The sequence below is a fragment of the Entelurus aequoreus genome, linkage group LG18 (genome assembly GCF_033978785.1).
Source record: "Entelurus aequoreus isolate RoL-2023_Sb linkage group LG18, RoL_Eaeq_v1.1, whole genome shotgun sequence".
Taxonomy (NCBI): domain Eukaryota; kingdom Metazoa; phylum Chordata; class Actinopteri; order Syngnathiformes; family Syngnathidae; genus Entelurus; species Entelurus aequoreus.
In genome coordinates this window covers 19293396-19318678 of record NC_084748.1, presented here as the reverse complement: position 1 = coordinate 19318678, position 25283 = coordinate 19293396, and the positions used below count along the sequence as shown (strand labels likewise).

At 39.4% G+C, this 25283-nt stretch overlaps 1 protein-coding gene across 1 annotated transcript in view; it reads right to left on the bottom strand.

The window, feature by feature from the left end:
• Positions 1–25283, bottom strand: part of ppp1r12c (protein phosphatase 1, regulatory subunit 12C) — a 40023-nt gene that overhangs the window by 7843 nt on the left and 6897 nt on the right. The window contains exons 4-18 of the mRNA XM_062026724.1: positions 23245–23363; positions 23011–23170; positions 19409–19553; positions 19201–19275; positions 19053–19132; positions 18768–18880; positions 18610–18677; positions 17141–17265; positions 16945–17032; positions 15210–15327; positions 8286–8383; positions 6040–6092; positions 4741–4774; positions 4442–4546; positions 4260–4310 (exon numbers count right to left, since the gene is read on the bottom strand). Coding sequence (XP_061882708.1) covers positions 4260–4310; positions 4442–4546; positions 4741–4774; positions 6040–6092; positions 8286–8383; positions 15210–15327; positions 16945–17032; positions 17141–17265; positions 18610–18677; positions 18768–18880; positions 19053–19132; positions 19201–19275; positions 19409–19553; positions 23011–23170; positions 23245–23363 — 1432 coding nt within the window. The remainder of the gene's footprint in view (positions 1–4259; positions 4311–4441; positions 4547–4740; positions 4775–6039; positions 6093–8285; positions 8384–15209; positions 15328–16944; positions 17033–17140; positions 17266–18609; positions 18678–18767; positions 18881–19052; positions 19133–19200; positions 19276–19408; positions 19554–23010; positions 23171–23244; positions 23364–25283) is intronic.

Genomic DNA, 25283 nt, shown 5'->3' with positions numbered 1-25283 from the left:
GCATACAAAGCTTTTTTTTGTTTTGTGCTATGTTTTAACCAGGGGTCTCAGATACACGCCCCGACCCGCACCTTATTAAGACAATTTAATGATAGTCCGGCCCGCAAATTTTACATGACTGGCACTTGACAGTGTCATACTTGCCAACCCTCCCAATTTTTCCGGGAGACACCCGATATTTAGGGCGTGTTGGCACTGACTTTAGCGCCCTCTTCAGTCTGCTCAAACAGCATACCTGCTCGGCCACATGTTGAATGCAACTACTGCTTGCACGCAAAAGCTTGTTCAACAGCCACACAGCTTACACTGATGGTGGACATATAAAACAACGTTAACACTGTTGCGTTACAAATATGCGCCACACTGTGAACCCACACCAAAAAAGAATGACAAACACATTTCTGGACCGTAACACAACATAAACACAACAGAACGAATACCCAGAATTCCATGCAGCCCTAACTCTTCCGGTCTACATTATACACCCCCGCTACCACCAATCCCCGCCCACCTCAACCGACGCACGGAGGGGGGTGGGGAGGGGGTTGATGTGTGGGGGTTTGGTGGTAGCGGGGTGTATAGTGTAGATGGGGAGAGTTAGGGCTGCATGGGATTCTGGGTATTCGTTCTGTTGTGTTTATGTTGTGTTACGGTGCGGATGTTCTCCAGAAATGTGTTTGTCATTCTTTTTTGGTGTGGGTTCACAGTGCGGCGCATATTTATAACGTAACATTGTTAAAGTAGTTTTATACGGGCACCGTCAGTGTAAGCTGTGTGGCTGTTGACCAAGTATGCCTTGCTGTCTCCTGCGTGTGCAAGTAAAAGCTTCATACATCATGTGGACGGACTGGCATGCTGTTTGTACAGGTTAACAAATGCAGTGCCATCGCGGCACGCCCTTAATTTAATTGTTAGGGCGAGAATTGGAGAATATTTGCCCCGGGAGATTTCTAAGAGAGGCACTGAGATCCGTAAGTCTCCTGGGAAAATCGGAAGGGTTGGCAAGTATGCAGCTGAGCCGCATCAGAGTGGTCAAAGAGCCGCATGCGGCTCCGGAGCCGCGGGTTGCCGACCCCTGCTCTATGACATTCTGACTACTAAATTTAATTTGTACCCAAATATTGGGGTATTATCTTTAGCAAATTTTATTTATGCAAGCAAATAATAACCAGTGAATAATCAAGAGTGTGAATAATCTGATTAAAAAAAATATCATTATGCAAGCAAATAATACTTTGAGCTCCTCCCGGATGGCAGAGCTTCTCACCTATCTCTAAGGGAGAGCCCACGCCACCCAAACTCATTTCGGCCGCTTGTACCCGTGATCTTGTCCTTTCTGTCATAACCCAAAGCTCATGACCATAGGTGAGGATGGGAACGTAGATCGACCGGTAAATTGAGAGCTCAGCTCCTTCTTCACCACAATGGATCGATACAGCGTCCGCATTACTGAAGACGCCGCACCGATCCGCCTGTCGATCTTACGATCATCTCTTCCCTCACTCGTGAACAAGACTCCAAGGTACTTGAACTCCTCCACTTGGGGCAGGGTCTCCTCCCCAACCCGGAGATGGCACTCCACCCTTTTCTGGGCGAGAATCATGGACTCGGACTTGGAGGTGCTGATTCTCACATCATTCGCTTCACACTTGTGAAGCGAACCGATCCAGTGAGAGCTGAAGATCCTGGCCAGATGAAGTCATCAGGACCACATCATCTGCAAAAAGCAGAGACCTAATCCTGCAGCCACCAAACCGGATCCCCTCAACGCCCTGACTGCGCCTAAAAATTCTGTCCATAAAAGTTATGAACAGAATCGGTGACAAAGGGCAGCCTTGGCGGAGTCCCACCCTCACTGGAAACATGTCCGATTTACTGCCAGCAATGCGGACCAACCTCTGACACTGATCGTACAGGGAGCGGACCGCCACAATCAGACAGTCCGATACCCCATACTCTCTGAGCACTCCCCACAGGACTTCCCGAGGGACACGGTCGAATGCCTTCTCCAAGTCCACAACACACATGTAGACTGGTTGGGCAAACTCCCATGCACCCTCAAGGACCCTGCTGAGAGTATAGAGCTGGTCCACAGTTCCACGACCAGGACGAAAACCACACTGTTCCTCCTGAATCCGAGGTTCGACTATCCGGCGTAGCCTCCTCTCCAGTACACCTGAATAGACCTTACCGGGAAGGCTGAGGAGTGTGATTCCACGATAGTTGGAACACACCCTCCAGTTCCCCTTCTTAAAGAGAGGAACAATCACCCCGGTCTGCCAATCCAGAGGTACCGCCCCCGATGTCCATGTGATGCTGCAGAGTCTTGTCAACCAAGACAGCCCCACAGCATCCAGAGCCTTAAGGAACTCCGGGCGGATCTTATCCACCCCTGGGGCCTTGCCACTGAGGAGCTTTTTAACTACCTCAGCAACCTCAGCCGGATTGTAGTCACCTGGAGGCGTGACAATGGATGTCCGCTAACTTTTTGCAACTCAACGCTAAGAATACGAAAATGCTGATTATCGGTCCTGCTAGACACCGACATCAATTTAATAATACCACCTTAACATTTGACAACCCCACATCTGTGGTCCCCTCCAAGGTTTCTCATTGTATCCCATTGGGTTGAGTTTATTCTTGCCCTGATGTGGGATCTGAGCCGAAGATGTCGTTGTTGCTTGTGCAGCCCTTTGAGATACCCGTGATTTAGGGCTATATAAATAAACTGATTGATATGTACATACATACATACACATACACACATATATATACCTGTATATATATATATATATATATACCTGTATATATATATATATATATATACCTGTATATATATATATATATATATATATATATATATATACACACACACACACATATACATACATATGCACACGCACGTGCACACATATCTACATATATTTATTTATATATCCCTAATGAACAGTAGTAGTTGATGTGATTACCTCGCACAGTTGTGGCTAATTGGGGCTGGAATACTTTTAAATCAGTTGCCAGGTTTATCATTTTTGTAATTGTGCCTCTCCAAAGTATTGTACGACAGATCAGCTGTGGCGATATGAATGGCATCTTCTTGCAGGACTTGGTCTTCACAGATGTTAAGTGGCTTTCATGTGGTGGCTGTCCATTTTGCAAAGGCATCTGTGGTATTTGTTGACAACATTGACGCAGGTAAAGTGCTTGCATAGCCTTCTCCTCTGCTTGTTGTCGATGTAGCATTCATGCTAGCGGCGCTTCCTTAAGTACATGTTTTGCTTTAGGATGGTTTATGTGCGCCGATGACAAGAACGTTTGTCGCTGCAATACCAACAAGTCAGCTCAGTTATATCTAATGTTCTGTTTTCTCATCTCAATTAACTGACAATTTAACTTTTAATAATGTAAATGCGTCACAAATATATGTTTGGCCTGGCTGGCTTCTTGGTTTTACATCAAGGATATTTTCCGGGTGTCGGCATCAAGTGGCCAACTACTTGTATTCTTAGTTGTGGACACAGTTTTTCTTGCCGTTTTTGATTTATACCAAAAGGAAAGAACTGTTTGTTCACTCAATCATCAGACCGACAATAGACTCCAACACCATATTTTCTCCTTTATCGGTTTTGTGTCTATACTTCTGATTTAAACTTTGCAGGAGGTTCTCGACTCTGCTCGCCGCACTGCGCAAGGGACTTTGGGATATGTAGTTTACTTATACCAATGCACACGTCTTCCGGTTAAAGGTGATTAATGTTCAACAATTTATGATAACGCAATATTTTTTTTATTAATCACATGCGCTAACACATTAACATTGACAGCCCTAGTTTAGAGGGATGTAATTATGTTAAAAAAACGTATTTAGAAGGTCGTAAACAGGTAATGCTCTATGAGATGTTTCTAATAATAACACTATTTTGAGGAAATTAACGGTCACGCCTGGAAAATTAGACAACTGCTCAGATAATGTACACAAATTACACAAAAAGTGCAATTCAATAAATGATCATTTCAATATTTATATGTAAAAATATTTAAATTTATATACATACACTCAAATGTATTACAATGAGTAAATTAAATAAAACATATATTTTATACTTATTGTATCTATATAATGTACATGATATTTTGTTTCTAAATATAATGATTTATGTAATAACTGTTTAAAATATGTATTTTTGAAAATAAAGGATATGCTGTATTTTACAAACGCAGTTTGGTTTACAGCAAATGTTGTAATAGAACAGACTCACAAATCTCTCCAGCTCCAACAAGGCAGGTCTTTCTGTGCTGCTCTCATTATTCTGTCACACAAAAATATTGTTTTTATTTTATATTATACAATTTTCAATCATTCCATAGTTTGTTGAGCCTTTATTTCAGCTAAGAAGTTCACATCACATTTGATGTATTTTTCCAAGTAAAAAAAGCCAACCTGTCGGAGTTTCTCCATCTCCACTTTATTTTGACTGAGCAGCAGTTCCATCTCCTGCAGTTTGTCCTTCAGTGCCAAGTTCTGCTGTAGGACCTGAAAGTAGAGCTGGAAAAAAACACTGAGTCAGAGCTGGGAACGCCTGTTCTGAGGTGAAAAGATTCACGCAAATAATGTAGCAGATGATCCAGCCAATCAGCAGCTTGCTTCATTTTTAAAACCAGAAATGTACGAATGTCAGCAATAACACTATTTTCAGGAATGTGTGTGAGTGTGTATGTAGGCGGTGCTCAGACACGTACCATCCTGTAATCACCGTCTCCTAATCCACTGGAACTGCACAGAAACATCAAACACAAAGGAGGATATTTATGAGTTGAAGCTGTTTATGTCGACGCCCTTGGACGGCGGACAACTTTTTGTTTGTTGACATAGTTTTCCTGCATTTTTACATATTTTTATTTATATTGTGTTTTCATATATTTTATTATCTAACAAAGGCAATTAGCTAATTTGTGGCAATGTCCCGATCTGATATATTGACGTGGACATCAGTTCGTTATCAGCAAAAAAAAACAAGTATGGGATGATATCAGCTTGCATCTAAAATCTCCGATACAAGTAGTCCAGCAGTGTGCTTACTTGTGCAAAGCTAGACTGCCAGTTTACGTCTAAATGTTTTCCAATAAGTTTGGTCTTTTCCTGTATTTTAGCCAAACCATTACAAAATGTAAACATGTTAGGCTACAGGAATAGGCTAATAGGTGCTAGCAGCTAGAAAAAAGCCTAAGTACTCAATACCACACAAGCTAGATATACATATTAAATGTCTTTAATAGAACAATAATGCAGTCTAAAACAGTATGGTACATTAGTCAAAATAAACAAATATCATATAATTATACTTGCACATTATTTACACATAAAATGTCTCCATGGCCACTAGGTGTTGCCAAAAGAAAAAAAAAATTACAACTCCACTTAAACAAAAGACATCATAAGTCTATTCCAGGCAGTTAGTAGGTTAATGTTTTTTATTTTGAATAATTTCACTTAAACCATTTCATTCCTCACTACAAAATAATAATATAATACTAATACAAATCATATTGGAAGTGAAAAGTTGTATTGGGACACCCCTTGTGTTTCTATCCATATTTTTTCATATATTTTATTACTTTTTAAACGTCTTAATGGCCTTGCGCCTTCTTATCTATCTAACATGTTTTTATCGTATTATCCCTTGCGGATCCTGAGGTCCTCTGAAACCAAACTTTTATCTCTACCAAATACTAGAAAAAAGACCTCACTGTTGGGTGTGTACACACATTTCTGCTCAACAATACAAAGTTGATGCTAATCAACCTGTTTTTTTTATATTCTTTTCCAAATGAAAATTGATAGAGAATCAAATTGTTAAGCAAAGTCGAAAATGGAGTCTTATACACTCCCATCCTAAGTCCTGACGCAGAATAAATACTGTCACTAAGAAATGTTTAGTGAGTGTATAATTGTTACACTGCACAGAACGAACACCACATAACTGACATCTTGGAAAAAAATATAAAACATTACCATATATGCAGTAACAATGTACTCACTTGAGTTCAGAGTTGCTGTTGTGATCATCAAAATGAGTGTCGTCTTCTTCATTCTGAAACAACAAATTAGACTTTGTTAGCGACAGAACATTTTGTACTAATATTTTCTGGTATTTTCTTTATTAACAAGGCTGTTAGCAACTTTTATGCAGCTCTCTAGAGTGATAATCTATCAATGTGTTGTAAGCATCATATACCCGCCCTCTTACAGATTCAGCACGTAATTAAATAACTAAACCTGTACGTAACAGTAATTTTGTGTTGTCAGCTAATGATAGCGATTTGGATAGCTAACGTTAGCTAGTGTAACAATAACTTGACTGCAAAATGTTAAAGGTGCAAACGGTTTGCAACTTCCTCAGAGTAACATTTTTCAAAACAAAAAATATAACAAGAACACCACTGGCTAGCTTATGTTACCATTAGTGGTTTAACAGAACACATTTGCTTAAAATTGTCTATATTTTTCACAATTACAAAGTTTATGTAATGGCTTTTTTACCAGCTCAAATAAAATGATTGGTGTTGACGGTGGTCACTCACCCGGTCTCAACACGTACGCACAGAGTGCACGTGCACACATACAAAAGCAGTCCAAGAGAAGCAACAAACAATATAGGAGACGATAGACCCATCAATGGGGAAATTACATTGTTGCAATGATATGTTATGATAAAATGTTGCAAACAGCCCCTTTAAAAGCTGTGTGTGCACGGACTCCCTGCTATATATAACCCTGAACAGGCGTTCCTTGGACCGACAAGCAATTTTTATTCAATGTAATAAATAATTGTGAAACAATAACTTTAAAAAACATATGTTCTGTTAAAGAACTAATGGTAAAATGAGCTACCTGGTGGGGTTCTTGTTATATTTTTGGGTTAGACAAATATAACTGAGCAAGTTGCAAAAACTGCCCCGTTAAAGGGGAACTGCACCTTTTTTTTTTCTTTTCGTTTGGTCCAGCTGGCCGGGGACGTTTCCAGTTGATTTGGGTAAGCAATCCATTTTTTTCAACATCACTTGGCTCAAAGTCACTTGCAGCGTGACCAAATCACACAGACCTCACTCTCTCGGTTTCCGTCTGCACCAAAGTTTCACCTTCTGTTCGTGCTGGCTTCTATAACCAACAGTTCATACTCCATTACTCCATATATTCCGCTTCAAAAATATAAGGTTGTGAACCCTCATTTGTCCAAAAATAGTCGTCTTTGTCCAAAAATAGTCGTATTTGTCGTCTATTACCAATTATGCCATAATTAAAACACACACCCCTTTGTTTCCGGAAGTAGGAACATACATTTGTTGCCAGATAACAGAAGTGCACTACTCTGCAAAAGGGAAAAAAATAAGTGTGTTTTTGTCTCTCATAATGATTGTGAATGATAGTCAAAATTTCAAAAAATTGCAGATCCCCTTTAAAGGGTTAATGCTCATGAACACATTAAAATGTAACTGTCTGTGTCCCTGAACGGGACAAGCGGTAGAAAATGGATGGACGGAAGTCTGTGACTGTAGCTTGTCGTTACAACTCAGTACAGTAGATGGCATTGTTTTGAAACATACTTAATACACAGCTGGTGAGCCAGAGAATAAGAGGACATAGCAGGAGGGCACAGTGATGCTAACATAGCAATTATTTACAGAGCATTAAGACCCCTCCAGATTTGTTTTATTTATAAAGATGACTAGTGCAAAGCTAGTGATTATTTGTTGTCTTATTGGACACTTCTGGAGACTCCACATGAAAGCATGCATCGCTATTCTCAAAGAGGAGCAGAGATGCCGTCATTATTTTTGCCAAACATTTTTTGTGCGGTTTTTGTCATGCAAGAAAGTTTTAGTTTTTTTTATTCATTGTTGTTCTACCTTGGTACGGAAGTCACAGTTCTGTAATAGACTGTCAACTGTGGGACATTCTATAGACAGATGTGTCCGTTTCTAAATCATGTTCAATCAAACAAAGCCGTAGAAGCATCTTAAAGAGGATCAGTGGAAACGCCTGAGTTCAAAAGGCTGAGAATACTTATGCAGACGTGATTTTAAGAAAATGTTCTATTCTTAATACATTTGTAAAAATAAAAAAAATAAAAACTGTATATTGTTGATGGGAAAAAATAATTCCATTAATAATAAGGCTGTAACATAAATGTAAACAAAGTCTTACCAGATGCATTGTAAAATACAGTAAGCGTTAAAGTAGCTGTGTGCTCTGTTCTGTGTGTATACATGAGAAGATTTCTAACCTCTACACCCGGCTGAATGACGCCAGTAGAGCGCCTCTCCTTCCTCGCGCGCCTCCGGTCCTTGACTCCAAGACGCTTGTCTCCCTCTGGCTCTGTATCTGAAGAGCATGACTATCAGAAAACAACACCGCAGACTATGGCTGTCAAGACACTGCTGAAATATCTAACAACTCATTTTTACCTAAAAATGTTGACAGCCTGCAAAGAATACAGGAACAAAGCTAGAAAGCAAGATTTCAAAAGATAAGTGTGGGAGGATGGCGACTAAGAATGGCAACTAAGAACAACCACACTTTGAAATTGCAAATCAGAATATTTATTTTATTAGATAAGACCAAAGTACAGCACATTTTCCTGATAAGAAAATTGTGGTTGTGACAAAATTGAGATTGTTAACAATATATATTTTAGACTCATAGCTATTATTTTTTTGTCATGCACTCTTTGAGTAGGGTTCGTACACCTTTTCCATGGCCAAATTCAAGCACTTTCAAGATACATTTTCCAGTTTTTCCAGTACCCTTCAAAAGGTGAAAACCAATTTGAATAAATCCATAGCCTTGTTGTTTGAGGTCACCAAATGCTGTCTGTAGGAAAAATACGGAAAATCTGCTAAAACCTAAGCCTAACATTGAACCAGCAGTTATCAATAACTGAATGGGGCGTAGAAAATGAAGCGGTGTTTCTGTAGAATATTCAATGTCATTGGTTTTTGCAAAAGTGTATTTATCCATTTGTGTTGTTTTTCAAATTTCTGGTTCTTTTTCTTACTTACAGCACTCAATGACATCGAACAGCACGGATTAATTCACACCGTATTTGTGCTTGTAAACTGCACAATGTGATATAAATACACGCACTCTCAAAATGTCAATATCACTAATTTATTAACAAAACTGTTCCACATTAATATAAGGATAATAAATTAAAGGAAAATATTTTGTTTGTTTCACAACACCTCAGTCCCCTTTCATTAAGCACATCTAGCCTTGTAACTGTGGCTATGATAACAAATTAACAAAAAGACAAAAGTTAACTTTTTTTGCTTTCACTGAGCCAGACAAGTTAAGTAGACAACAAATATAATATAGCTAGAAATGCATACAACCATGTTGTGTAAAAACTACAAAATCATTCATATTAACTTAGCTCTAAGTTGTGAAAAAGGTTACAAATTAAACATTACATGACCTTCACAATACAAACAAGTCCAATAATGTGACCATTTTAATGCAATTAACCAAAACGACAAAATGTAACTTGTTTGCTTTAACTGAGGTGTAGTCAGACAAGTTAAGTAGACAACCAAAATAATGGAGCAAAAAATAAATCGAACCATGTTGTACAAAAACTCAAAATCATTCACATTAACTCAGCTCTATGTTGTGCAAAAGGTTACAAATTACATATGACCATCACAGTGCAAACAAGTCCAAAAAATGCAAATTAATTTCCTTTTTGCATACTTTGCAGCAAGCTACACCTGGATTTTGTCCACGTTTTATCCAAAGTTTATATTTATCATTTTCCATCATCATCGTTCATTAAAACGACAACCTCCCGCCATGATGGACCGATGCACCACTGTCCTCTTGGGGATATACATATACACGGCTCTGGCATGACAACAACCTAATGTGAGGGCTTGTGCAAAGCCAACAGATCAAGCGTGTAGCTTTAATTTTTAAGGAAACTTATTTAATTGTTTTCCATTTTATAATTAGCCTATTGAATAAGACTGCAGAGAAATATGATGAATATTTCCAAGCATTTCCAAGCATTTCACCCAAAATTCAAGCATTTTTCCAAACCTAGAAAACAACATTAAAATCCAAGCATTTTCAAGGTTTTTAAGCACCCGTACGAACCCTGCTTAGGAGACTTAATTTTTTCCCCGCTGCCCCCTAAATTGAAATACTATTGAGAAGCTGAAAATATGTATTTATTTATCTGTATACAGTACTGTAGATGCTGGCACCAGCATTCTACAAAAATATCACCAGATTATTATGTCTCACCTCGATAAATTCTGCTTTATACAATCTGGTGGGGCCTATTGAGAAATGTTAAAAGCTTAAAAACCATGTCGCCAATTAAAAAGGAAGGGCTTTAACTGCAAAATAAATAGAGCATTATACATTATTGTAAGACTATGTTCATAAGGGATTTAAGGTGCAGAAACTACAAATGTTAACACAAATGTGTCAACTTTCTGAAATGATTTGAGTTCAGTTAATACAATTGAGTAAATGTTATGTATTATCTCTTAATGAAATCATTTATTCCATTTAACTTTTTTGTGTAATGCAAGTCTGGGTGGCCCGTCATACGTTTTAAAAATAAAATAATGTCCATTTGTTTATCTTTTCACCACTAGCACATGAAAAGCACATATATACAGTATAAAAAGGTCAAGACAATTAAAAAACAAAGTATTGTTAGCACCAGCCCTTATTTTTTACAGTGTATAGAGTATAGAGGGCTTCAGATTTTTGGCCAAAGTATTCCCAATTACTCATACCTGGACAATCTGAATGTGAACTACCTAATTTTAACCCAGCCCATTTTACACCTTAATTATCTTTCAAAATTATAAGAGTCTATACTATGGCCGCTTTGTTTACGGATGGGTTTGTGACGTTTGTGTTTATCTGTAAATACCCTGTGGACATTGTGTTGTCAAGGCTAGTAGAGTCATGCACTCGCAAAAATTATCCGACCCAAGTTTGACACCCTGGTTAACCAATCTAAGATAATCTTAGCACACTATGATTGTGAGGCAAGATTAGCAAAATGTTCTCATGTTGCTTCACTTTTGTTTAATGTAGAGGCGAGACCGGATGAGAGAAGTGAGTACTATTTTTTTTAACAACTGTCAAAGTTCTTCGACCAAGCACCACAAGTTAATACAAAGTAGGGTTGTCACTTATTTTAGATTAATTTCCACTTATATTTTCTTAATTACCGGTACGTAAAATGAAATGATCCGAACAAACACAAAGTCGTCACAGCACGTCACATCTCGGTTGATCGCAGCAATCCATGCTTGCCTTGCTGTTCACTCTTCTTTTCAGTCGCTTCTGTCTGTCCAGAAAATACGCATAGGAATGCGACATAAGCTGGTAATACCTCTCCCACCTTGTTTTTTGGTAGTTGACAATAGCACACGTCACCAGCATTATTAGTATCACTGGATGAATGATCAGCAGCAATGAGCGTGTTTACAAATAAAGCCTTGTAATATGGCCAACAGCAATGCATTGATGGAAATGTAAAAAAAATCCAAAGCCCTCTGTACTGGGCCATGCCAACATTATGGATTTAAAGATGGCTTCTGTAATTTCAACCACTACTGCAAATAGAAACCTCTCTCTCTCAAGAAGGTAGTCAACAGGAGTTGTGGTTGCTCACACAGAAAAACATTGCCCCTTAAGGTTTTGGAAGAAAATGGCAAGTCACGCATCAGCCCCTGCAGAAAAGCTATTAGAGGGAACGCGAACTACATATATACTCTCCCTTCCTTGCATAAGTTGATCGGGAGATGGGGGCGGGGGGTTTGAGGTGTGGGGAAGGTTGACGTGGGCGGGTTGGGGGGGAGGGGTTTGGTGGTAGCGGGGGTGTATATTGTAGCCCGGAAGAGTTAGGGCTGCAAAGGATTCTGGGTATTTGTTCTGTTGTGTTTATGTTGTGTTACGGTACGGATGTTCTCCCGAAATGTGTTTGTCATTCTTGTTGGTGTGGGTTCACAGTGTGGCGCATATTTGTAACAGTGTTAAAGTTCTTTCTACGGCCACCCGCAGTGTGACCTGTATGGCTATTGATCAAGTATGTCTTGCAGTCACTTACGTGTGTCTGTAAAAGCCGCATACAACATGTGACTAGGCCGGCACGCTGTTTGTATCGAGAAAAAGCGGACACGACGACAGGTTGTAGAGGACGCTAAGAGCAGTGCCATCATGGCACGCCCTCAATATGGTTGTACAGAGGTGAAAATCGGGAGAAATTCGGGAGAATGGTTGCCCCGGGAGATTTTCGGGAGGGGCACTGAAATTCGGGAGACTCCCGGAAAAATCGGGAGGGTTGGCAAGTATGCAATTAACTTCGCCTCATTGGAGCGCATTTTTATTTTATATTTAACGTAGCTAATTTTTTGTTATCTGATTTATTGGTACAATATCATATCAGCCCAATAATTATCTGTCTGATTTTTATTGTGTACCATTACTTATTTGCTTTGTCACATATAACCAGTGACGTGCTGTCAGGGGAGGCAAGTGAGGCAGTGTCTCACCTTGCCACCAGGGGGGTAAAAGGCTTAACCATGCGATGTTCAAAAACTAAGTAATAAAATAAAATAAGTTTTAATATTTCTCTTTTGGTCTATGCTTTATATGTGATTTTGGTGTAGTTCCTGTATATTTTGATAATTTTCATGGTCAAAATCGCGGCAATTCCGTGTTTCCTGATCAAAATAACAAGGCAGACGAGAAGTGAGGGAGCCACAGGTAGTGCCTCCACGGCTACACACAGTGTATTGAGCGTGTGCGTGCGAGGAGGTGCGTGCTTGTTGCCACAGGGAAAAGGCGGGGAAAAGGCAGGCCATGAGGCAGCAAGTACTTCTGCCTCAAAGTAGGGGGCGATATATTGTGAACTTGCAGTTCAATGCCTCAGCAGTACTCTGACTCACCACACTGGGAGAAGTGGGGGAGCTCAAGCTAGCAAACGAATGTCTCTCCAGCGGAAGCCAGCCTTTTTTTTTTGTTTTTATTAACTGTATTTATAACAAACATGGCAACCCATAAGCCAGCGTTTATGGGTGTTTTTTGTCAGATGCAAAAATATACAGTATGTGTTTATATCTGTATATTATTTGTTCAGTTTTCAAGGGGAACTGCACTTTTTGGGGAATTTTGCCAATCATTCACAATCCCTGTATAAGACAAGAATAATGTTTTCTTTGTTTTTTATGCATTCTAATTTGTAATACACAAAGTATGAGGTGGCTAACAATGAAGTTAATGGGAGTAATCCATTGTGCCCATTAAGCCCTTAAAAACATCCAAAAACCGCCAAACAATACTTCATTACATCTCGTGACCTGAATATTAACCAAGTATTAGCGATATTGTTATTATAAGCGCTAACACCAAATAACTACTTTTAGTGGCGCCGCGATCACAGAGAGGTATAGCTTATGCAACCTTTGACAAACTGAGCTGGTGAAAGTAAATTTCTAGATTATAAATCATGCATCTCACTTGTATAGTTAAATGTTGTGGTCATAACCCGAGAAGTTGGTCAACTTTGACATTTAACCAGAGATGGCGAGAAAGTAGAGGTGTGGGAAATAATAGATTTTTAGATGCATCACAATTTGGACAGGGATGATTGTAAAATTGATCAGTAAACGTCAATAATCGATATATTTATTGTAAATAAAGTAATGCAGACAGTTCTAAAATTTGGCTGACCCGCAAAGACCCACCTCAATGAGAGATACTAGCAGCTCCTTTATTACAAAAGCACTATTTTTAAAAGTTGCAATTGATAAATGCTTATTTAGTCAAGAGAAAGTAAATGTAAAACTGCAATAATATACTGTACATAAATTTAAGATGCATCAATAATCGATTTTTAGAATCGGAGCTCCTAAATCGTAATCGAATCCTGAGGTGCCCAAAGATTCCCACCTCTAAGAGAAATACACAAAAAAATGTTTTTTTTTCCTACCTGTTGAATATTATGATTAATTGTTCATCTAAACGGAAATATATGAACATCCCATCAGTCCCCACTGAGAGGAGACATTGTACAGTAAGTGATTTGTTTTATTACATTTATAGTTTCTATTTCTTGATTATCACTAAGCAATACTGCTGCATTATGCTTAGTGTTTCATTAGAGTTGGAACTGCTTATCACTCAACTTGTAAACTCGTAAATCATCCTTCATATATTCAGACTCAAAAAGATAAAGTTCTGCTCTCATCAAGTCTGCCAGGAGTAGTAGTTGAATGAAATACAGAACAGGGTAATGCGACTGTGAAATTAATACACTGCCGTATGCTTAGAATAAGCAAAATACGTAAATATTACATGTTATTATGAATGTGCCTGTTACCAAACTACATATCTATTTATAGCATGTATATAAAATGTTGATAAAAGTTTTTGGATGTTTTTTTGAACACTTCCTCGAATAGAGTGAATCCCATTACCTCCACTTTTCGCTGACTTTTGCTAGCGTTAATTTACGAGTACGCACCAAACAACAGTTCAAAGTTCCACATTTCGATTCACTTTCTCCTCACTCTCTCGGCTTCCGTCTGCTCTAACATCTCTCACTCTTCCTTCGTACTGGCTTCTAAAAGAAGTAGTTCATTCTCCATAAATTCAGATTCAAAAGTATAAGGTTGTGAATCCTAATTTGTCCAAAAATAGTTGTCTTTGTTGTTTGTTACCAAGTCTGCCATGATTAGAACACACACAAGCGTTTTGTATCCGGAATTAGGAACACACTGGAAATCAGACGTGCGTTGCTATGGACACGGAAATAAATGCGCCTAAGAATTAGTTCCGGCAGTGATTAAAATGACTAAAATACGGTAAATATTGTACATATTACATATTGTTATGAATGTGTCTGTTACTACATTATATATAGACTTGCACTATGTATACAAAACGTTAATGCAGGGTTTTGAAGTTATAGGGCTTTGAATGCTACAACGGTGACTCCCATTAGCCACATCTTCCAAGCGTTTTATCATCTTTAATATCCCCCCCCAAAAAAGACGTGTGTTTTTGTCTCTCATAATGATTGTGAATGATAGGCAAAATCCCCAATAAAGTGCAGTACCCCTTTAAGCGACACACACTCATTAAAAATGCAGAGCAATGTTGAATACAGTAACTTATAACTCACCCTTCTCAGCAGGCGTGAGAGTAATGATGGGGCTGACAGGATGAATGTTACGAGGCAAAGGATCGGCGGCTTTAGACACTGTCCTCTCTGCTTCTTTCAGGTCTGTTAAGGTTACACCCTGCAAGCATAGACAAAGTTTACAAAAGGCTTTTTCCTTATTCTCATCAAAAAAACACCTCCCGCACAAGTCCACACCAACGCAGGGGTTCTTAACATTTTTGACCTCGGGGCACAACTTTTCTACTTTTCCATTCAAATATTAACCCTGAATTAGTAATATTACTCTTGATTTTAAATCATATTCAATGATTATATCTAACCTACTTAAAGTTTACAACATTGTCAAATAATATGAAAGAAAGCATGTGTTAATTACAAATATTATTTAGTTAACATAAACCTGAGGCTTAGGTCAGGCTGATTAGAAAAATAGGAATGGACTCATAAATAACTGACTGAATAAATTTACATAAGATTATGTTAATAAACTAAATTAATAATGAATACTGTCTATCTGTGTTGGCCCTGTGATGAGGTGTTAACTTGTCCAGGGTGTACCCCGCCTTCCGCCCGAATGCAGCTAAGCTAGGCTCCAGCACCCCCCGCGACCTCCAAAGGGACAAGCGGTAAAAAATGGATGGATGGAATAATGAATACGCTTCTTGACTAAAATGTCAATAAAATTAATGGGAAAATGAAAATACATCTTCACCTTAGTTATATTTTTTGCGCTCAAGAAACCTCTTTATGACTTTAGCTCCAGACTTCTTCTGTTTGTTTAATATTGTCATTACGGCCAAAAGTGGTGAAAAAGTGTATTACAACTGAGTACCACTGCGACAAATACGGACCACAGCTGAGAAACTGATATTCTTTGGCAGCCGTCTAGGGGGCGCTAGCAGCCCAACAAAGGGTCTAGGCAATAAGCTTAAGAAACACTGCTTTAAACAATGCTGCGGTTAATTTATGGATGCTTCTGGGTTCACAAGCATCACGTGCTGCCAATAAGTTTAGCCTCACATCATACCAATGAAATGAAGCAGCATGCATCTTCAGTTAACTTTACCTTACAAACTAGGATAAAGAACAGCTATTATCATATAATCATCATATGCGGTTATCTGTGTAAGCAGAAATGTTCACATTTCAGCTTACAAGAATTTCACTTCCAACTAGATAAAAACACATTTCGGTAAGTAGTAGATGTTTTTTTTTGTTTTAGCTTCACATATGCTAACATTAGTTATTTTATAACATCATACACAACTGTAAAATGTTCATGTCCATTTAAAATAGCTACAAAATAAATCTGAAGTTACTCACTAGTTACTGAGTACTTCCAAGGTTTTTCATTGTGCTCATTGGGTATAGTATGTTTTTGCCCTGATGTGGGATCTAAGCAGAGAATGTCATAGTGGCTTGTGCAGCCCTTTGAGACACTTGTGATTAAGGGCTATATGGGTAAACTTTGATTGATTGATTGATTTGGCCTACTCTACCCACCCCTGTATTGCATTTGCTGGCACTTTTTTGTCAAAAGCCTCACTAAAATAAGCCAAATTGTTGTTACTGTTTCATCCAAAAGTGAAGTGTCTTTTAGTCTCGAAAATACACACGACGACATCCATGATCACATTCCAACTCTTAGTCAAACTTTCAAGATGAACCTGAACACAGAACCCTCAGTGATGTGTGATTGCTGAAAGATGCAATCTTTAAAGCCTCCTCAGCATACCTGAGTAGAGCGGCGAGACTGGCGCAAAAGTCGGGAGCGAGCTTTCCTCTGAGATTCTGACTCCTCGTCTCTGACTGGAGCCTGAAATCTAAGCATGCGAAAAGTAATACAACTCAGATAAAACAGCTCTAGGAAAAAATACATCAATTATTTTTGGAAGTCACTCTTATCTATATATAGTGTATGCGTTTCTTACTTGCGTCGCTCTGCTGTGGGTGTGTTGGAACTCTCAGATGTAACATCTCTTGTATGAGGGGTGGGCTGGACTCGAGCAGTGCGGATCACCTTGTCCTGTTCCTCATCCTCTTTCTCCTCTGAAGTCTACCAGACACAAAATTAAATTGATACATCAAAAACAGGATTACATCATGTTACCAGTAACAGCTTTAATGCAGGTGTATTTTTTTTATCTGGTAAACATATCATTGTTTCTGCACCATAACAATAATAACAGATTTTGATGCATTAAAAAAGATATAACGGGCCTTTCTGATGTTTACATTGTATTACATATTCCAATCCTCCATTAACAACAAATTAGGTATTTTTTCCTTTCATGTTGGGTCCAGTACTTACAAAGTAGTTATTAAAAGGTATTAACAAACAACTTTAAGTTGTCCTTTATGTAATAATTAGGGTACTTGGCATGCCCAGAGCACTTATTGATAATGCTGTTTAATACTGTATGCTCCATTTTATATTTTATATTATATTTTTTTCTACATTTAAACACTTCCTTGTTGTCTACATAACATGTAATGGTGGTTCTTTGGTCAAAATGATGCATTGATAATGTCATACTGACAATCTTTAAATCGCTTTCTGGACCTTTCGGGCCTGTGCCGTGGTTGGAGGAGCTGCCCTAGACGCCAGCGCCTTGATATTACTGCTGACACTGCTGGCTCACGTTCAATTTCTCTCCTTGAAAGAACGCCAAAATATTTGCACATTTTGTAGATTGCTGTCCGCGGGTATATCTCAAGTATATTAAAGTACATCCACATCGCAGACATGCTGCCAGAACGTACAGTGGAAGCTCTATTTTAATTGGCTTGAGCATGTTTCGTAAACCGAAAAGTTTGTATAGGGAAGAACATTTCTCCATAACAAACAATGTAAACATGAATATTTGGTTCTATTCTCAACAAAAGTCGCTATTTTAGCGAAGGTTTGTACACAATATTAATAAGTGTTATACACTACTGTAAATTGAACAAACATAATAAGGAGGAAATTAATTAACAGATTATCTCTTTCTCAACAAGCCAAAACAACGAGACGATAAGCTCAGCACATGTAAAAGTCGGCATTCCACTCATATGTGAGGCAAAAAAAGCGCTTCCTGATAAACACAGATTGGCGCTTAACAGTCAAATGACACACTATTTGTGACGTTTTTCCGTGCAGTATCATTTGACACATCACTAGTAATCGTTTAATATGGAACCTTTAAAAGGCCGTCAGCCACACCTATTAAAATAAGTAGGTAAATGTATGCATACATTCAGGGCTGTATTATGTAGCTATATGTCTGATTAGAATAAATAATTTTGACCCTGCATCCAATTCTTGTTTTTCTTTAGTTAAGATGTACGTTGTATAACCATTCTACATGTGAACTTGTGGATACTTGTGTGTGCCATTAATGGTGCTCTTAAGTGTCACCTTTTCAGCTGGACTAGCAGCAGATGTGGTTCCACTTTCCGTGTCTGGACTGGATACTGTGGAACTCTCTGCGGAAAGAAAAACTAAAATGAAGCTGAACACAAAAAATTAAAAACAAAAAATATATGATTTATTTGCGAGCACAGCAGTTTGTTTACCCGGGCTGCTCTCCTTGTCCTCGCTCAGCTCCAGGCCTCCTGAGATGCCCCTCTCTTTGGACTGGTCTTGCAGGTTCATCTTGTCTCTACTGCTCATCCGACACACTGAGCTCCTGGATGGTGTGAGAGTGGCGCATGGAGGTGATTACATAAGGATAACCGCTAACAATGTTATCATGACAAGATGCCTAAACATCGAAAAGGAGGAGGAAGGAGGAAGGGGAAAGGAGACAGGAGAACAGGAGGTTGGTATCAGTGACATCGGACCATGCCTATACTACTAACCTCCTTCGTTTATTTTGTGTGCTCGCAGTGGTAGCACCTTGTTGGTTTTGTCTGTCTCGTATGGACTGCTCGTTGCGCCACTGTTAAGACACACTTATTAGTGAATGGGATTAATGAAGTCAACAACTGTGAACAAACAAGTTCTCACATTGGCTTGTTTCTGAGCTAAATCCTCCAGAAGCTCCTCCACACTTTCATCTGCAACATCCAATGGAGTCTGGCCCTGCAATTTATTTATCAACCATTGGTCAAACTCATTGAATGTACATTTTACAAAAGACAAAAAAAGATTAATGTTAAGTTAATAGGGAAAAATGGACTGAATATGAAATAGTGTTGTTATTTTAGGGCCTCACCGCGTTGCTGCGGGCCTCCATATTGCACATCTGTTCGGTTAGAATGTGACAGGCTTCCCCCTGACCCCAGTGTGCAGCGGCATGAAGAGGAGTCCACCCATCAAAGTCCATAGCAGAAACATCCAGTCCACACTGGCACAGTAACCTAGACACCACAAGAGCAGAACACATTCAAGTTTGTTGGGTGGCAGTATGCATCATAACTCAGCTTTTTAACACAGGTCAAACACACCTGGTCTGCCAGAGAATAAAAGACCAAGCAGGAGGGATGGTGTTGCCAACTTAGTGACTATGTTCTGATATTTAGCAAGTACTTAGTACTCTATAGGTGCAAGGAGTGTAACACTTAATACATTCATATCAAGATTTTTGGTATATTGCATTTGGACAAAGATGATGATGATGATGATGATGATGATCTTGTCTGTCACTACAACGTATGCACAGCAAAAACTTGTCTCTGCATTTGACTCATCCTTTCTTGAGGATCAATGGGCGGGCATTGTATGTGGCTCGTCGTAGTTCAGCATCTTGGTTGGTGAAGGCAACCCAGAGGGCAATGCGGGCAGTTCCGGGCTATAGAGCACACCTACCTAATTTTTCGACAAATTTTATTTTGTGGATTATTTGAGCACACACGTTTATTAGCCTCAGGTGTACACATTGAAGCATGAATTATTTACAAAGGTGCTTGTGTTCATTTCATTACAGCCTACCATCTACATTGGGAGTGCACATTACGTCGATCGTAAGCTACCGGTCGATCGAGGAGGGTGTGTCATGCCGAGGCATTAAAAAAATAGACCTTAAAATTAGCGATCATCAATCTTCACCACGACGTCACTTTCGTCACTTGATTGACATTGCGGCACCCAAGGGTCTTGTGAGATGACGCTGGCTGCTGCGAGCTCATTAAGAAGAAATGACCGACATGAAGGCGAGAAACACTTTTTATTTCAACAGACTCTCGCGCCGTACCTGCCGTCAAAACTCTAAAGACCGACTGCACAGTTCCTATCTTCACAATAAAAGCGCTGCTTCATCCTGTCTTCGCTAATAAAATAAGAGTCTCAGAAAGCTGGCGTGCACAGGCTAGCAAGCTACGGAGTTTGCTGCCAATGTATGTCTGGTAAAGTGTATAAAAAGGAGTATGGAAGCTGGACAAATAAGATGCCAAAAACCAACCACTTTCGTGTGGTATTGGACAGAAAGGAGGACTTTTTCTCTCCTCCATTTGAAAATGTGGAAGTTATCAGCACTACTGTCTGATTCCAATCAATGCAAGTCATCAGAATCAGGTAATACACCAACTTATATTATTGTCTTCATGAAAGAAAGGAATCTATATGTATTTAACATGTTTGTATTATCATTAAACACTTTTAACTTGTTAACAAAAACTTATCTTTCTTAAATAAATAAATATAAATTATATATATGGATGAGGTAGATCCCCCTCGACTTGATCAATTGAAAAGTAGCTTGCCTGCAGAAAAAGTGTGGGCAACCCTGATCTACATCCTTCTCTTGCATGCTGTGGCTGCCTTCTTTCTTTTTGTAGCTAAGGGGATTTGGGGTAATGGATGACGTTCGTTAAGAAATTATCGAGTTTGAGCCTATTATCGAATCCTTTTATCGAACCGATTCCTTATCGAATCCAGAGTCATACCAAAGACTATAAACTATTAAAATGGCCCCCATTAACTCCCTGCTTGACACTCAGCATCAAGGGTTGGAATTGGGGGTTAAATCACCAAAAATTATTCCCGGGCGCGGCCACCGCTGCTGCCCACTGCTCCCTTCACCTCCCAGGGGGTGAACAAGGGGATGGGTCAAATGCAGAGGACACATTTCACCACACATAGTGTGTGTGTGACAATCATTGGTACTTTAACTTAGTAGGTTGTTGTGTGTGCACTGAGTTCCAAAAGCCATAGATGTTATATGACTGGGCCGGCACGCTGTTTGTATGGAGGAAAAGCGGACGTGACTGAGGGCAGCATGCGGCCATTATAGGGTGAAGGTTTCAGGTGAGAGAGGACGCTAAAGGCACGCCCCCAGTGAGCATATAGTGCTGCTATGTGCGTTGTAAATAAAAAAATTGCCGACAAACACATAACCAACATGGACGAGGTGCCGCTCACTTTCGACATCCCGGTGAAGAACACTGTGAAGAAGAAGGGGACCAGTACGGTAGCGAATCGATACGCACGACGGGGCAAGAGAAGTCGGCTTTTACTGTTGTGCTAGCTTGCTATGCTAATGGACAACGAGACTGACTTTGGAAATGAGAGGGAATCTGGCGTGTTTGATGGAGAACTTGCCCAGCTGTTCATTTTGGACACAGAAGATGAAGACTTTGATGGATTTGTGGATGAGGATTGATCAAAAAATAATGTGAGTACATTGATAAATACTTCAATAAAGTACAACCGAACTAAGCTTTGCTCCTGCTGCATTTATAAACAGTGTCCATGCATGCTAGCGTATGTTTTAAGATAGCGTATGTTTAACCATGCCTGCGCCCAAAAATACGCTGTGCCTTATCTATGCGTTAAATACAGAAATAGCACCCGTAACTGACACGGCTCCCTTTAATACGGTGCGCCTATGGTCGCGAAAATACGGTATAGTGGCTTTGATAACGGGAACCGGTTCTCAAAAAGGGATTCGAATCCATGGAATCGGTTCTTTTCTTATCGAACAATCGGGAGAACCGGTTTCGAACATCATCCCTATTTGGGGTTGCTTCATCCGGCGGCGGGTCGTCTCTGGGCTTGTGCCATTTTTCGAGTGTTGCTGTACAAACATTCGCAGCCCATTGGTGGTGGTGAATTTTTGTTCCGTGTGACAGCCCTTTCCTTTTTTGATGGCCGGGTCGATTGCTTTCGGTGGGTCGTGAGCATTTCATCACGTCTTCTCCAAGATGGCAGTGAATGCACAGTGCGTTTAAATTAATGCGAACAATTTATTTTTGTCCACCATTACCCATTCGGCAATTTCATTGGTCTGATGTGACAAGGCTAATTATTGGCACATGTGAAGCTTGTGAACCCAGCAAAATCCACTAATTACAAGCAGCGATGTATAAAGCGCAAAGTTCGAAGTCTGGGAAAAAAGTAGCACCTTTTAGACCGGAATTTATAGAAATGTATGCTATTATTACTATAGAGAAAATTAATGACAGCAACAACCATGCACAAATAATAACAATGGCTTAAAAAAATATTCCACAAAATCAAAGATTTCAGTAATACAGCAGAATAGTTAGTGCCATTCAAATGTGATCAGTCTTCTTACAAATAATTCATAACACCAGCAACCATGTGAAAAATTATCGGAATGACTCCAAACAAGACTGGAAATATTACAAAGTCAGAAAAATAGAACAGCTGTGTAGAAGTGATCGGGCAAGCCAACGGGCCGTAGCTCAAATGCTTAGTGTTGGCACAGGCCAGAAGAAAGGTGAATCACACTCAAGTCCAGACGGCATGAGTATGCAGTGGCTGAGTACTAAGGCGTAGACTCATTTAGATAAGTGTTGATTAGATGTACATTATAAACTGACAAGCATTATTAGAAAACCATTAAAAGATACATACTTGAGAGCTTCCAAGTAGCCTTTAGCTGCAGCTACATGTAGAGGAGTGGCTCCAGTCCTGGGGTGTCTTACATCAGTAGGTGGTCCCTCAATCAGCCAAGTCCGAGCATCTGATGTGATCTGTTCCTCCTCTAACCGTTTTACTGCCTCCAAGTCCACACCTAAACCCACTCAGGGTTATTATTCATTCGTAAAAAGTTGCGACAAAGTTGTTTGGTAGACAAAGAATGTTCACCTTGTCTTAAAGTGTATTCCTGGAGAAGCGCCTCGGTGGTTTCATCCAGAGCAATGTCCACAGGAACATCGCCATCACAGTTGACAGCAGAGAGAGAAGCACCGTTCCGCAATAGGAAACTGACCAAACAAACAGATGGAGAACTCTTTTAAATGTAGATACAAGATGAAACATGTACAATCCGTTTTTGACAGGAAACAAGCATGTTATAGAGTAGATTACACATTAATGTACAGTATTTTCTTTGTGACAAGACGAGATTAAAATGTGACAAAACGAGATTAAAATGTGACAATATTTCCCCTTTAAAGAGAAGCGGTCTTGTGGGCAGAACACAGAAGTAAAAAAAATAAATAAAAAATGGAAGACATTAAGTGCTTAGCGTACCCTACAAACCCAGAGCTATGGACAGAGCTAGCAAACAGGGCCAACTCAGGCGAGCATTGAAGGGGAGACTTGCATCCACCTCCTTCAATTGAGTTTTACAGCCAATACAGCCTGTGTGTATGTCCAAGCAGGCTAAAATGTCAATCATATACATCAAGATGCGACAGAAAAGCAGTCAGGACACATTGGATTGCTCCCCTTAGTTTCAAGGCGCCACTACAAGCAGCCCAGAGCTAAAACCATACACCCGAATCATTGATACACTAGACAGATCACTTGAAGACCACGCGAAGCTCCTCCAAATATGCATTTTAATTATATTAATTTTATTTTAAAATGTTCATTTTAGTTTGTATTTGTAGAAACAAGTTCAACAGTTAAGGCCATGCATGCTAATTTATAAAATACTTCAAAGTGTACCTGCATTGTTTGTGACCCAGGCAAATTAACAAGTTTCCCAATCATATACAGTGCCATGAGAAAGTTTTTGCCCTTTTCTCATATTCTTATTTTTTGCATACTTTCCCCATTTTAATGTTTAAGATAATCAAACAACATGCCAGACAAAGATAACCAAAGTAAACATAAAATACAGTTTTTAAATGGTCTGAGAAAAAACTATCCAAAACGACCTAGCCCTGTGAAAAAAGTAATTGTCCCTTAAACCTAACAACTGCTTGGGCCAATCTTAGTAGCAAAAACTGAAATCCAATGTTCTCTATAACTGGCAATGAGTTTTTCACATCTCTGTGGAGATATTTTGGCTCCCTCTTCCTTGTGGAATTGTTTCAATTCAGCAATACTGGAGCATTTTGAAGGTCATGCCACAGCATTTCAATCTGATTTAAAATTCGTACTTTGACTAAACCACTCCAAAACTTTCATTTTGCTTTTTTAAAGCCGTTCAAACGACTTGCTGGTGTGTTTTGGATTGTTGTCCTGCTGCAGAACCCAAGTGTGTTTCAGCTTGAGGTCAAGAACTGATGGCCAAACATTCTCCTTCGGGATTTTCTGGTAAAGAGCAGAATTCAGGGTTCCATTGATTACGGCAAGTTTTCCAGGTTCTGAAGTAGCAAAGCAGCCCCAGACCATCAAAATACCCCCACCATGTTTTTTTTCTGAAATGCCGTTACAATAACGCCAAATGTGAAAGACACACTCCAAAATTGTTTTCACTTACTTCTCATCATACATAGAATATTCTCCCCAAAGTCTTGGGAATAATTCAGATGTTTTTTCGCAAAAGTGAGACGAGCCTTTGTTCTTTTTGGTCAGCAGTGGTTTTTGCCTTGGAACTCTGCCATGATGCCATTTTTGCCCAGTCTTTTCCTTATGGTTGAGTCATGAACACCGACATTAACTGAGGCAAAGAAAGGCTTGTAGTTATTTATGAGTTCTGATTGAGTCATTGCTGTGCTCTTGGAGTAATTTTTGTAGGCCGGCTACTTCTAGAAAGTGTTCAGTGTTTTCTCCATTTGTGAATAATGGCTTTCATCGTGGTTTGCTGGAGTCTTGAAGCTTTAGGAATGGCTTTGTAGCCCTTTCCAGACTGACAGATGTCAATTACTTTATTTTTCATCTGTTATTGAATTTCTTTGGATTGTGGCATTTTGTTGCAACTTTTTGATATCTTTTGGCAGACTTAATTTTGG